General features: G+C 37.4%; 1 protein-coding gene across 1 annotated transcript in view; it reads right to left on the bottom strand.

The window, feature by feature from the left end:
* The window catches only part of LOC306880252 (neurexin-3b), a gene marked incomplete at its 5' end in the record, with an annotated part of 335517 nt that overhangs the window by 213500 nt on the left and 105584 nt on the right, over positions 1-16433 (bottom strand). The window contains 2 exons of the mRNA XM_079433664.1: positions 1609-1992; positions 6271-6709. Of these exons, the coding sequence (XP_079289790.1) occupies positions 1609-1992; positions 6271-6709 (823 nt within the window). The remainder of the gene's footprint in view (positions 1-1608; positions 1993-6270; positions 6710-16433) is intronic.

Consider the following 16433-nt stretch of genomic DNA (forward strand, 5'->3'; position numbering starts at 1 on the left):
AATGTGAGCTTGCTCCTAATTCTGAACGCCATGGGAACATTTTCTTGCTCCAAGCCTTGTTCAATTTAACTTTCGGATCCTCCTGAGTGAACAGCGCAGACAGACAGTCGCTAGAAGTGGAAGAGAAATCCTATTAAACCTCCCGAGAAACGTTACACAAAAACTATAAAATCACCTTCACAGCTGTAAAGCAGAAACTGCTGTCCACTCAATGCACATCCAAAGGCTCCAGGATTCTATAGGCTGTCATTTCTGGTATAAAATTCAAAAGCTTGTTGTGTTGGAGAAGCTGTTTTCAGTAAGACTGAGCCTTAACCCTCATTTGTTCTAAAGATCTTACAGGTTTAATAGTGTGCTTTGCTTTTAGGCAACTCTCATCTTGAAAAATGAGACAGTACTGACCATTTGACTCTCTATAACACTAAAATAACCACCATTATAAAGATACAGTAAATGGCAAATATAGTGGCAAGCAAGATTTATGAGGTGTGGATTCCGTGGGTTTGGGTGTGACTAGATTTATAAATAATAATATAAAAAAGATTAAAATAAAATAAATTATATATTTGGCTGTAACTATAGATATATTTTAAAAAATAAAATAATTTTAATTTTATTTATTTTATTAAATTTTACATCTTAAACATCATATATAAATAACTTTTTATATTTTAGTAATTGTTTTATTATTTATTATTAATTTTATTATTTTTCAAAATTTGATGAACAATAACCTATTGCGAAGAAGTATATAAATTGACCATCAACTATGTTGTATACAATATGTTTTGTTTGTTTAATTCAATTCAAATATATATTCAAATTTGAGATTCACCTGCCAAAAAAAATAAAAAATAACACTTGTTATTAGTGTTAAATACATGTGTTATTTAAAGTGTAGCACTTAATCAGAATTTGTAGTGGCATCATATTTGATTAATTTGACCACATTAACATTGTTATTTCTTTGTTTTATTAACGTGAAGCAGTTTTGAAATAAGCTGCAAATTCACCAATTTGTTGATAAGAAATGCTGCTTGAAAAGTGTTCCTGTGCTATTTATGTTCAAATAAATACACAGTTGTATATTTTGCAATATAATACATTTAGACATTCATACATTTGTGTTGCCTAAATTAAAAAACAAATATTGGGGTCACTGCATACAGAGCAGTTTTTATGATATAAAGAAGTAAATAATTATCATATAAAGAATGTTTCCATACAGTATATTCAAACATAACCACCAAACGTTAAGTCATTAATCAGTGCCTTTGTCTGAAATTGCACCCAATGCCCTGACATGGTGTATTATTTCAGTGGGACAGACATTTTGGTGGTGTCTGATATCATAGTGGACATTATTCATTCAGTCCCATCATGCACCGCAATTATGACTGTAAAACATGGCTAGAGAATACCTATAATGCACTGAAGATTGTGTTGAATGAATTCCTGCATCTTGCCAGTAGATGGCGTTTGCAGCGGAAACATATTGTGTAAGATCATACATTTTATTAAGTTACCTTACATTAAATCACAGTCCATTCACAAACAAAAAACAGACAGAAAGTCAGGCTACACAAGACTAACAACGGCATCACTCACCTCTCTCACAGGTTCGATCCCAGTATCCGGTCCCAGTGCAGTCACAGATGAAACGATTCCAGCCCTCTTTGCAGATGCCGTTGTTTTTGCAGGGGTTGCTGTCACACTGTTTTCCTGTTACTTTGCTACAGGATGACTTGATTCCGACTCCGTTCTGTGCCTCTGCGATCTGGCGAATGTCTTTACTGCGTCCATCTATGAAGAAATCACGGATGCACCCCACATAGCCATAGTTCAACATAGCGGTCCACAGTTCAGTGGGAAGAACCAGGCCAACACGGTTGTCTGGCAGACCTCCAAGATATAGGTCACCCTCCAGGTCTAGAATCTCATTCTCTCCACTGGCTGTGAATGGAGTCCGACGGCTGTTCACAGAGATGATACCTGTTTAAATCAAAAACAGAGGAATGTCAGGAATGACTAAATAAGCTCAGCCAAAATAAAACAACAATGTCATGCTGAAAATAAAATAAAATAAAATAAAATGTATATACATAGAAATAAGTACACAGTCATTATAAAATTGATCAATTTGACCACAGAATGCTGCTAAACAAGCAAAAACAGTGTAATAAATATAGAAATAAATAGAGATGTGCATTTGTGTGTGTGTGTGTGTGTTCTGACACAATGATGTACTAAAGGATAGAGGCAGGCAGGAGTTTCAGAATAGAAACATCAATAGAGTTGAGCGTGGAGGCACTGGCAGATTGAGGGGGCACTCTGAGTTCCTCTACTGGTCCTTATTATGCAAGTATTCTTGGTCTCTCAACACCCACGTGTCTATCTGTCTCTGCCCTTTGTTGCTGAGATATACAGGTTTCTAGGAACTTGCATGAAGGCTATTAATCAGACAAGGAGACAGTCACCATCCCTGAATAGTTATATAATCTATTCATCAAAACTAAACCTATTATCACTGGTATGATTAAAATGAAATGTGAAAAATTTGCATTAAATAGCCTGTGTAAACAAACATAAATGCCATGTCAGATGCAGAATATATGTATTCATAACCTAAAAGCATTCTGTTCATTTCCAGGTTTAAAAAGAAATGTCAGACTTTAAGTGCTGTCTCTGACTTTTGGATTGCACTGTATAACATCACCAGAGGCATAAAATAAGAGCCACCTCTTGTGACTTTAATGTGGAAACTGTTCTTTTTCAGATATGAAGTTTGTGACAAAACAATGATGAAAGCTCCAATTCCGCACTATAGTCTTCCTGTGATCAAAAAGGAAGAAAAAAAAAATGCTAGATGATTTTTATTGAAGTCTTTGACTGTGCACTTTGTCGTCTGCTGTGAAAATGATTTTAGAATCAACCCTAATAACAGCGCTTAATACGGAGAAGTTTAAAAAGAAATGACGCCATTAAGTTACAATTGAGAATAGATTATCTTTATGGATAAAAGTGCTACATTTTCAACTTATTTTTACTGACAATTTGTTGGCAATTTAGATATTTTTTTAAAGCTTTGCAGAAGTTACCCCAACACTCTTTCAAATTTGACACTCTGATGCCAAAGGAGAAACTTTTTAAACCCCACAATTAAGCAAAAATATTGTGACTATAGTAGTGGTGTCAAATTTAGCGCGTTAACGCAGTCAATTACATTTTTCATTTTAACGTGTTAAAAATATTTAATGCAATTAATGCAGGGGTGGGGCTAGGTTTGGGCACCCCACTCAAAACTGCTAAAAGAATTGCATTTATTCAGATGCAGAACATCTTTACAAGCACATTAAACAGGACAGTTTTCAGACGTGCTCCAACTTCACCTCAGCACTAGGTGCGAATCAAACGAGCGCGGAAACGTTACTGGAGACAAGCGGTGCGCTCCAAACGGGATATATCGCCCTTCGAAGGGCACTTCAGAGTGGAAACAATCATGGCCACCATATTGAAGGGTCGTTCCAAACCGAAGTGCTCAAAACTGGCCACTTCAAAGGGCCCTTCGGAATGAAGGATTTCGAAGGGTACAACTGATGGACACTTTGAGCCCCCATGATGCTTTGCGCTGATTCTTTCCATGATGGCGGCGCCACCATGTGGGCACGACATAATGATGCAGAAGGGCACTTCAAGAAACAGTTCTTTGGTCCCCTATACCCTTCAACCCTTCAAAGCTCTCACTCCGGGGGGTAAACCCTATGAAGGGATTAGGGCATAGGGATGAGCCCTTCCGAATGGAACGCAGGGAAGGAGCTTCAGTAGAACATCAGTGAACTGCGGTCAGATGAGATGTTGTCAAGCCATATGTCAGTAAAAACTAATCTTCCTGTCCTGTCAGCCGTTAAACTGTGCTCGTAGCACCTGCTCTTCATGCACGCGCAAATGTGCCGGCGCGCGCTCTATTAGGCTATATTAAAGCGCTGTATCATATTCAAATCCAAATGAAACTACGAGTGTGCAATGTTGTAGATATGTCATCAGTTAGTTACAAAAAAAGGTTGCAAAAGTTACAAAAAAGGCCATTAAAACTGCCTTAAAACTGTGCATGCAAGAATTTATTATTTATGATGAGTGACATTCAAAGAAGTGTCAGATTCGCATCAAGTTCAGCAGTTTTTAAAGTAGCAGCCAAAACAACCTAAGAACCAGCTGCCGTGATGTCTCTTAATCAAAGAACTAAATTAAAAAGAGGAAATCAATCAATTCTGTAGTTTTATTTTATCTTTATTTAATTTTGAATTTAGTGTTTGATAACTTTGTTAAATTAGGCTGCATATTTTCTTGCTGAAGGGCACAGGTAGCTATATGACATTTATTATAATAGGGTTATGTGAAGATTGTTATAAGTTCACTTAAACTAGAAGTTATTTTTTAAGGTCTAAATTGATAGCTCTCAATTATACTGCAATGTTGAATAGCTAGTCAAAAAAAACTTCTGCTGGTATTCAGCTGGTATTGATACTTGCCAGTCATAAAAAAAGTTGGCATTAAACAAAAATGTAAAATATACTTTATGTTGTTTCTACATTAATATGAAAATTGAATGTGAAATTATTGCAATATAAAAGTATAATTAAAAACTTTAATGTTAGGTGGGATTATTTGCGATTAAGTTAGGAAAAAATGTGCGAATAATTAGTTACTTTTTTTATCGATTGACAGCACTAGAATATAGTAGTGCTGTCAAACTTATATTTCACTGCTGGTTATACTCTGTATAATTGTGTATGTGACGAATAAAAATCTTGAATCAAACAATTAATCGCGATTAATCGTATCCAAAATGAAAGTTTTTGTTTACATAACATATATATGCAGCGCCTAAAATTTACTTTTTGCCACACCTGCCAATTGCAGGTAATGTGATCAAATTTACCGGTCAAAAATGTTTTTTACCTGCCATGAAACACTTTTTGTAAAAACAGGCAGTTATTACTACTACAATGACTAAATTTACAATGTTTTTCATTTGTCTTGCTACTGGTGTCTCTATTAAATGTATTTTCCCTCAATTTTCCCTATCAATTATAGCCATTCAACATTACAGTATAATTGAATACTGTATGATGTTATTTTTACTGTTATTGTACTGTTATTTTTAACATTTAATAAGCTCTGAAATATAAAATTACTTTTAATTTAAGTGATTTTAAAACAATTTTCACATAAACTATAAATTGTATATGCATAAACTATACAGATAATCTTTAATAATCTTTATTCAAGCAACAAAAGTTAATCAGTGACTAGAAAAGTCCGATGATTTCTCTTTTTCTTTTGTTCTTTGATTTACATCAATGACAGACTTCAGCCGGATTCACTTTAAAAGCAATCCTGTCTCTTTAAAACCTGATGCACATGACGCGGATCCAACACATATCCGATTTTCTCCCAACTCTTTACAGTCATTTAAGACTTTATAACTAATTTAAGACTACGTTTACGAGGTAACTCGCCAAAACCGTGAATTCTGACATAATTGTGTGTGTTTTCGTCCGTTGAAGCGCTACTGGTGCGCTGTTTGAAACAGCTCAGCGTATGCGTACAGCCGAACGCGCAGCCTTTCAAACTATACTTCACTGCACCGTTTAGGGGGCGAAACCTACGGTGACCGAGAGAGCTCAACACGCGCAACTTCAGAAAACACATGCAAATAGAAAAAGCACCAGCAAATCAAGAAAACATATTTTGACAGCAGGTGGTGCAAATGCACTCAATACAACCAAATGAATTTTATTTGCAGTGCATTTCTTTGTTTTGTTGTGTTGTGAGCATTTGCAAGCGTGTGCGTTGTAACATTGAGGAAGTTGTTTTCTTAATTTGCAGGCATTTTTTTTTTCTATTTGCAGTGCGTTTCTTTTTTTGGTTGTGTTGTGAGCATTTGCAGCGTGTGCGTTGTAACATTGAGGAAGTTGTTTTCTTAATTTGCAGGTGTTTTTTCTATTGGCAACGCGTTGAGCTCTCTCGGGCCCTGTAGGAAACCCCAGGTATGTGTTGCCACATTCTAGGGTTATGAAGAATAAAGAAGGGAAAAGTATAGTCATGTCTAAAGGGTGTTGTTAGGCATTAAACACACACAAATATATACACACATATATATTAGTCAGCAAACTCAGTGTGTGTCATGCAGATCTTAAGGATCCAAGTTGCAGAACAGCCCTTTACTTTTAAGATCCCCGTTGTTCTGGAGAAAATTAGTCTGCTCACCTGATCGTCCATCTCTCTGAATGTCCACATGGTGCCAGGCTCCCTCATTGACCTTACTCTGCGTGGCTTTAACTTTAATCGTTCCTGATCCCATGTCCAGTAGAAGATAGAGATTTCCATCTAGAAGTTCCACAGCGAAGAAGTCCACTTTGTTGCTCCTCTGGCTACGAGAATCTTTCTTGTCCTGGGGTTTACCTTGCGTAAAAAGGATTAGTCCGTTGGGCTCTGAGGTGCGAAAGTCAAAGGAAATGGAGCCCACACGCTTGGTGTTCCACTTGGGCAGGCTGAGGAAGGATTCTGGTGTCTCAAAGGAGATAGGGTCTAGGGTGGGGACATTCTCACATTTAAACACCACATCCCCTTGTAGCTTCATCTTGGGGTCTGCGATACGGGCCAGACGAGAAAGTTCCAGTCGTATGTCATTGTTTTTGTAGACCACCTAGAATTGGAGAAACACATTATGGACAATTGAAAGTGAAAGTTAAAGTGACGTGACATATGACCAAGTATGGTTACCCATTATCGGAATTTGTGCTCTGCATTTAACCCATCCTAAGTGCTCACACACAACAGTGAACACACACACACAGTGAACACACGCACACAATGAACACGGAGCAGTGGCCAGCTATTTATGCTGCGGCGCCTAGGGAGCATTTGGGGGTACGGTGCCTTGCTCAAGGACAATTTAAAAATTAGAGCAGCCTCTACTATTTTGCTTTTTACATTTTTTTATTAGACTACACTAAAGTAAAAATTAAATTAATCAAACACAGCAAACCATACTAAAATATCCATATCAAAATATCAAACTAAATGTATTATTTAATTTAGACAAAGATACACATTTATCAATCTAAATATGTAAGATCTAGATCTTCATAATTAACATGAACTACACCTGTGGTTATACTAACTCTAAGGGAACTTAATCCATTAAAATCACTTTGATTCCAGCTGGTTCGAGGTCATTGGAAAAAAACTGGCTCAGCTAAGAGTTTACTAGAGAAACGGATTTAGATTTAATTTTTTTTGAATGTTTCAATATTTTGTTTGTGATACAATGAATTTTAGGCATATTTAAGTAAGACCTAAATATCCAAATATTGACAACTGTGTGGCCCATTCATGTAATATATTTATCAAAGCATAGGAAAATATAAATCATTAGTGTTTTAAAGAATAAAACAAACAAATTAATAATAGTAATAATAAAATAATAAAATAAATAAATAAATAATAAATGGCAGTGTTGGTCATTTTTACTAATTTGTAATAATAGCTTTTGTGTGTAAACATTTCGGTGTAAAATTCAGAAGTGAAAAAAAAATTATATATATAATTTTTGTATAAAAAAAATGGAACACCATCAAAGTCCTTTTTAAAAAATAAATAAATTACAGTATATGCCTTGGACCATATTGGTAAAAATAACACAGCTATTGAAGAGCAAAATGCAAAGAGCAAAAAAATACACTAGAATACATTAGATGACATTCAAAGGATGTGCTATGATATTGTGCGTATTTACCAAGGCAAAGACACATATATAGAGTCAGCTATGCATTATAGCCAAATACAACACAATACAAACCGAGAAGAACTGTAAATTGAAATTCACTCAAGCAGAAAATTAAAAGGCTTTTTCCTTCGTTTCCTCCTTAAAGAAAGAACTCTTGCTGCTATATAGGACACTATATGCACAGCAAACAGCAGCTCTGTTAGAGAACACAGCTGTCAGCAAACAGACTTTGAAGCTCCAGGATTACAGATAATCCTGGAAGATTTGACAGTAAATCAACACAGGTGCTCTTCGTACTACTACAGAGAAAGAGAGAGCGTGATGAACTGTGGAAAGAGATCTTTATTTTAGCAACACTAACATTATCACATTTCTTTTCTCTACCTATAATCTGGCCTGGATCAGCACCGGCCGACCATCAACCCCAGTTATCCCATGCTTCCTAATCGTCTGTGTTGCAGAGATGTGCCAGTAAAGCAATAGGTTTCCAGAAGTAAACAACATTAATTTTCTTGCAAGAAATTATTTTTAACATTAACATATCAACCTTTCAAGACAGACTCACCATGAGCTCTGAGATTAGGACAAACTAAACGTCATTGGCCAAACTCTTCAATATGTCCCACCCCAACTTCCTGTTTCAATAGGAAACACAGTACAGCAGCACAAAAAGAAAACTACACACACCAATGCATTTCACTGAAATGCATTGGTGGTTGAATTCAACCAATGGTTGAATGGTTACTTTCAGAAATGAAATGACCACTTATGTATTTGTGTTTTCGAATAAATCCCAGTTTAAAGAGGAAACTAACATCCTGATTGACACAATCCCAATTTCACAATCCCAATCCACAATCCCAATTTCAAGCCATTACAGTTTGCTGAGGGGAAAAAAAAAAATACTGTTCTTTCTGCAGTCCCTGGTGAAACTAAAATACAAACTCCTCTTTAAAGCCGAAGCCCAGAAAATGTTTCCTCAGCGCTTCTGTTCCTTTCCTCCAATCAGCTTTTCCTGCACTGGAATGTAGTTATGCCTCGGGTTATGATTCCAATGGCCATTACCTCTAGCCGATCGATAGCAGTGTAATGGAAAATAATGTGCAGAAAGATGGTGTGGGTAGGGAAGTCCACAGACTCAGATACATTATCTAAAGCTACACCCTCACTTTATCACCTTATCTGGGGGCCATCCTCTGTCCCCAGAGTGCCATTTACAATCAAAGCCAGCCTTTAACAACTCTATAGGCTCTCTGTCTTGACTCTCTCCCTCTGTGAGCATGGGGGCTGCTGGGTATTGATCGGGCTCTGGGAGTGGGGAGTGGACCCTAATCTATCTAGGCTCAGTGTTTTAGCATGTTATAGGGATCTTGCTGCTGCATTAGGCCCGGGATTAATGAGAAGTGCCACTAAGTAGAAACACGTAGACACGTAGGGAGAAGCATCAACTGACACAGTTGGGGGGTTAGATGAAGAGATGCATCATTGGAGAAAATCAATATATCAGAGGAGAAAATTCCAGAGTTTTTACATTGTAACTGTAAATATATTTTAGCGCTGTATTTTCTAAACACATCCACGTTAAAACATTATTATTCCCCCAAAATCAGTGGCGTAACATTTTGGCACTGAATTCTTATTGTTAATTAGTCCTTTTTATCAAAGCATCACAGATCTTAGTGAACAAGAATCAATTATTGAACAAGTATGATACTTTAACACTTTAGAATAGGGAACACTAATAAACTATTTACAAAACTTTTTCCCTCAATAAATTCCTAATTTTCTGCTTATTAATAGTTAGTAAGGTAGTTGTTAAGTTTAGGTATTGGGTAGGATTAGGGATGTAGAATAAGGTCATATAGAATAAGGCATTAATATGTGCTTAATTACTACTAATTAATGGCTAATATTCTAGTACTGTGCATGCTAATAAGCAACTAGTTAAGAGACCCTACAATAAAGTTTTACCGAAAAAAAAATCGTGTTCAAAATTCTCTCCATGCCTTACACCAATTCACAATGGTGAGCTTATAATAATTATTTATAATTTGAGCTGTCGGGACAGATTTTTGCAGGACAAGTCAGTCTTACGTCATTCGTCTTTATGTGGTAATGTCACATCTATAAACAAAGAGAAGAAGGTCAAGTTATCACAGCGCATACACGGAGCAATCAGAGGTGTTTTAATATTTCTGACAGCTTGTAGCCATAACTAATGAGCAACATTAACATGATTGATTGTTCAAGACGGCAACCATCTGACGAATCAGTCGTTGTTTCAGCAAAGAAACCTTATTCAGAGAAGAGCTTACAAGCAAAAAGAAAAGTGATAGATTGAACCCATAATAAAACATCAGACTGGCATTTCAGAGACGGAACAACTCTGAGATTAAAAGGATATAAAACCAACCGAGAGAAGAGATGGCCTTTTTTGAGTTTGACAAATAAGAGAAATCTAGCAACTGTTGTGTCAAATGTCAGCATTGCCTAAATTTTTAAACATCGTTTACTTTAAACCATTATTTTCCAATAAGCCATAACAACAGTTGAAGACTTGCTCAACAGACAATATTGTTGGACATTCAAGTTCAGATGTTGTTAATGACATTTGCTCTGATAAAATGATTGCCTGTAAACATGAGTACAATGGTATATGCTGACGAGCTGAGCCGCTTTAACTAGCACTATTTTACAGTTTATTGGGTATTGCACATCATCTGGCAGATTATAACTCCTTCCCCGTCACTGATGGAATTTTCTGTCATTTATGACACAACACTTCACCGGCATTGACAGAATTTTCTGGCAATCCATGTTTTCACTGTTATATGGTATTTATTATTACCCATCTTCTAAAACAGTACAAAATCTCTAGATCTGAAGAAAAAACAGAAGAAAAAAGTTAAACAAATGATATAAGCATTGCTTATACACAATTAAGCTAATGCGATCACCAAACAATTAAGAGCATAAAAATTAAAACTGCCTAAAGTTACTGAACAGAATGTCTAACACAAAAAAATATGTATTGTATTGTGCAAGCTTGGGGGTGTTGATAGATCCTATCAATCTATGTTTTGATCATCGCTCTGAATCCTTTCGGGATCACATGTGATCCTGATCGGATTTCGAGCTATTTTCTCAGCTTTTTGATCAAAATGTTGTCTATTTAACTTATTCACAACACTCAAGTGTTGATAAAAGAGAATGAAGCTAGACTAAAACGGTTTGTTTTGTTTAATAGCAGATACACAGTTCTTGTTTTTGATATACTGTGTGTTGAGATATTCATGCAACAAAATTTTCTGGGGCCCATGAAATTTTGTGAAAGTGATCAGAAATTGCTGGTGCTGACTGGCAAATTAAATTTGTTTTTGTGTCATTCGGCTGAACTTTGCTGTCCAATATACTGGAATATGGGTGCAGGTGATATGGAGAAAGAGTTGGAAATCGAATAAAAACTGAAGCGCTTGCTATAAAGAAAAAGTTGGTGTGGACACTAATGTAGTTATCATTCTTAATATGAATGAGACTTTAGTTCTTTGTTCTGTCTCAGAAGTCCAAAATAGAGATTTGTCAGGTTTACCTCAAACTAAGGTTATTAAATTCTTATAATGATTTTCCTAGTCTCAAGGATCTGTGGATGCTGAAGCTGCACAAAAACTTTGATTTTTTTCTGCTTTCTGTAATCTAGAAAGACCCTCAGTGTGCCTTTTTTAACTACTGTACCAAAGAGGAACATACAGCAGTAGCAATCAGTAGCAATTCTAAAATCAATTATTTCTGAATGTAGAGAGATGAACATTGAATTCCCATATTTGATATGTGGTGCAGTATATGATTCCATCGCCTCTGGAGAAACTCTAAAACTCTCTGTGTAAAAACAAATACTATATTTGGTGTCATGGTCGAGATTGTTCATCTCTTGCTGTCAATTGTGCAAACAACAGCGTCATCACTGAAACACAAGCCATCGTGTTTGCCCCAGAGCCAATAATCATCACCCCAGACTTCCTGTTCTCCACTGTCTGCTGTCACATGACCACTGAACCACATGACCGCACAAAGGCTATGAGTCTTTCTTGCTCAGGGCAGAAATAGCAATATAAGAAACAAGATGGCAAGAAATTATGAACAGCATCTGAAACTCGAAACTGAAAGGGCAAGCTTATAACAGTTCTTCACTGATTTTTATGTAAAATACACTTACATTCTTACACTTGTTCTGTGTAATGTTTCTTTGTTCTTCATGTGTTTCTTTGTTTTTCAAAGGTCTCGCTTTGTTGTTTACTCAATGATTGAATGTCTAAGTGGTGCCTACAGAATAATATAAGTTTCATAGATAATTAGACAAGTTTTTGGGGCAGACCTGACCTGTTAAAAATTTGGTCTTCATCCCTCTTGGGGTGGTGCTGCTCTTCTGTCTAAAAATATAGCATGAAGTCTTAGTAATAGTACTTGACTAACTGGGGCCAAGGTCAGGAAGCAGACAGACTTAACTGACTGTCCGCCTCACGTCACAGAAGTCACATAAATCTCAGCATATAGACACTCCTGAACTCAGTTAAGGATAATAAATTAACTGATGTTCAACAATTAAAAAACAGATATAATACAGATACACAAATGATTCATGCATTCATGACCTCAAATTTAGATTATTGTAATGCTTTATGAACAAAATGCAGCAGAGTTCTTACTAGAACCAGGAAGTATGACCATATTTGCCCAATTCGGTCAACAAAGCACTGGCTCCCTATTAAACATAGTATACATTTTAAAATCTTGCTAATTACTTATACAGCCATGAATGATTTAGCTCCTCAGTACTTGAGCGAACTCATATCACATTCTAGTCCTTCACGTCCACTGCAATCTCAAAACTCTGGCCATTTGATAATAGAATATCAAAATCAACTGCGGGCAGCAGATCTTTTTCCTATTTAGCGCCCAAATTCTGGAACAATCTACCTAGCATTGTTCATGAGGCAGACGCACTCTGTCAGTTTAAATCTAGATTAAAGACCCATCTCTTTACCCTGCCTAAGATATACATAACACATTATCACATTTCTATAATTCAAATCCGTTAAAGGATTGTTAGGCTGCATAGGTCAACCGGAACCGGGAACACTTCCCAAAACACCTGATGTACTTGTTACATTATAAGAAGAATAGCATCTTTGTTAATATTAGTCTGTATTATTCTTATTCCGGCGTCCACTTAGCCATCCAGATTGAGTCTGTATCCAGATCAGATGGTCACTGCAGTCACCTGGATCCAGTCCTTATCCAGTCCAGATGGTGTATCAGCACCTAGAGATGACCTCTACAGCCCTGAATGTCATCGGAGACCATGTCAAATAGATAAGCCCTAGAAACAGATCCCCTGTAAAGACCTCTTCGGCCATAAGCACAAGACAATGAGAACCAGATGAGTCCTCTGCTCAATCTGACTTGCGTTGCAGCCCGGAGTTAAACCACACATTCTGGTCTCGTCTGGCCAGAGGAGAACTGGCCGTCTGACTGAGCCTGGTTTCTCCCAAGGTTTGTTTTCTCCATTTCTGTCACAGATGGAGTTTTGGTTCCTTGCTACTGTCCCTTGCAAAGAGGTGCTTCCAGACGTTGTATATCCACCTCTTAATATTATTAATTCATTGTTGTCATTAGGATTTGTCCCCAAAACTTTCAAGCTGACTGTTATTAAGCCTCTCATAAAAAAAGAAAAAAAAAGACACAATTTGATCCTAGAGAATTTGTTAACTACAGACCGATCTGGAATCTCCCTTTTTTTTCAAATACTGGAAAAGGCAGTATCCTCACAACTATGTTTCTGATTAGTCAGAAATATTTCCAGTCCGGATTTAGACAACATCATTGTACTGAGACCGCTCTTATTAGAGTTACAAATGACTTGCTCTAATCATCTGATCATGGTTGCATCTCACTATTAGTGTTATTGGATCTTAGTGCTGCATTTGATACTAATGACCACAACATTCTTTTGAATAGTTGCAAAAGTCATGTTGGCATTAGTGAAATTGCATTGGCATCATTCAAATCATATTTATATAATTTTCATCAATATGTGGCAATAAATGAAGAGGTATCATATCGATCACAACTTCAGTATGGAGACCAAATCTCAGTACTAGGACCGCTGTTTCTCATCCTGTACATGATACCCTTGGGAGATATCTTTAGCATACATGGGGTTAGTTTTCACTGTTATGCTGATGATACTAGGCTCTATATTTATTCATGGCCTAACGAAATATACAATTTCACAAAATGGACAGCATTGTTGATTAAAAACAACAACAACAGAGGTTTTAATTATTGGACCAAAAATCTCTGCAGGTAATCAGCTAGAACACTGTCTAACACTTGATGGCTGCTCTGTCAAGTCTATGTTGTCAGTTACAAACATGGGTGTGCTATTTCATAGCAATCTTTCAATTGACAGCCACATTTTTTACAATTGTAAAACAGTATTTCCCATCTTAAAAACATATCTATAGTATCTCACAGAAGTGAGTACACCCCTCACATTTTTGTAAATATTTTATTATATCTTTGCATGTGACAACACTGAAGAAATGACACTTTGCTACAATCTAAAGTAGTGAAGTAAAGTGTACAGCTTGTATAACAGTGTAAATTTGCTGTCCCCTCAAAATAACTCAACACACAGCCATTAATGTCTAAACCGCTGGCCACAAAGTGAAAATGTCCAAATTGGGGCCAAAGGGTCAATATTTTTTGTGGCCACTATTATTTTCCAGCACTGCCTTAATCCTCTTGGGCATGGAGTTCACCAGAGCTTCACAGGTTGCCAGTGGAGTCCTCTTCCACTCCTCCATGACAACATCACGGAGCTGGTGGATGTTAGAGACCTTGCACTCCTCCACCTTCCATTTGAGGATGTCCCACAGATGCTCAATAGGGTTTAGGTCTGGAGACATGCTTTGCCAGTCCATCACCTTTACCCTCAGCTTCTTTATCAATGCAGTGGTCATCTTGGAGGTGTGTTTGGGGTCGTTATCATGTTGGAATACTGCCCTGCGGCCCAGTCTCTGCTTCAGTATGTCACAGTACAAGTTGGCATTCATTGTTCCCTCAATGAACTGTAGCTCCCCAGTGCCGGCAGCACTCATGCAACCCTAGACCATGACACTTCCACCACCATGCTTGACTGTAGGCAAGACACACTTGTCTTTGTACTCCTCACATGATTGCCGCCCCACATGATTGACACCATCTGAACCGAATAAGTTTATCTTGGTCTCATCAGACCACAGGACATGGTTCCAGTAATCCATGTCCTTAGTCTGCTTGTCTTCAGCAAAGGGTTTGCGGGCTTTCTTGTGCATCATCTTTAGAAGAGGCTTACTTCTGGGATGACAGCCATGCAGACAAATTTGATGCAGTGTGCGGCATATGGTCTGAGCACTGACAGACTGACCCCCACCCCTTCAACCTCTGCAGCAATGCTGGCAGCACTCATACGTCTATTTCCCAAACACAACCTCTGGATATGAAGCTGAGCACATGCACTCAACTTCTTGGTCGACCATGGTGAGGCCTGTTCTGAGTGGAACCTGTCCTGTTAAACCGCTGTATGGTTTTGGCCACCGTGCCATCTTTATGTAGAGCAACAATTATTTTTTCAGATCCTCAGAGAGTTCTTTGCCATGAGGTGCCATGTTGAACTTCCAGTGACCAGTATGAGAGAGTGAGAGTGATAACACCAAATTTAACACACCTGCTCCACATTCACACCTGAGACCTTGTAACACAAACGAGTCACATGACACCGGGGAGAGAAAATGGCTAAATGGCTCATTTTCACTTAGGGGTGTACTCACTTTTGTGGTTTAGACATGAATGGCTGTGTGTTGAGTTATTTTGAAGGGACATCAAATTTACACTGTTATACAAGCTGTACACTCACTTCTTTACATTGTAGCAAAGTGTAATTTCTTCAGTGTTATCACATGAAAAGATATACAATATTTACAAAAATGTAAAAAGATTCGGCAATAAAAGATTTTAAAAAGTTGCCTGGTCTGATGAGTCTCAAATTGGATGGTAGGATCAGAATTAGGTGTAAATGACATGAAAGCATGGATCTATCCTGCCTTGTATCAGCACTTCAGGCTGCTGCTGGTGGTGTAATGGTGTGGGGGATATTTTCTTGGCACACTTTGGGCCCACATCACAGCCTACCTGAGAATTGTTGCTGACCATGTCCATCCCTTTATGACCACAGGGTACCCATCTTGTGATGGCTACTTCCAACAGGATAACATGCCATGTCACAAAGGTCAAATCATCTCAAACTTGTTTCTTGAACATAACATTGAGTTCCCTATACTCAAATAGCCTCCACAGTCACCAGATCTCAATCTAACGGGAAATACACATTATGGATGTGCAGCTGACAAATCTGAAGCAATTGCGTATTTCCATCACCATGTTGAATCTTTGCCACAATTAATTAAGGTAGTTCTGAAGGAAAAAGGCTGTCCAACACGGTACTATCAAGGTGTACTTAATAAAGTGGTCAGTGAGTGTATTTCATCATTGAAGAAATCAATGTATGTATCAACAACAACGAACCTGTGTGTGCCTGCCA

This window comes from Barbus barbus (genome assembly GCF_936440315.1).
Source record: "Barbus barbus genome assembly, chromosome: 14".
Lineage (NCBI taxonomy): Eukaryota > Metazoa > Chordata > Actinopteri > Cypriniformes > Cyprinidae > Barbus > Barbus barbus.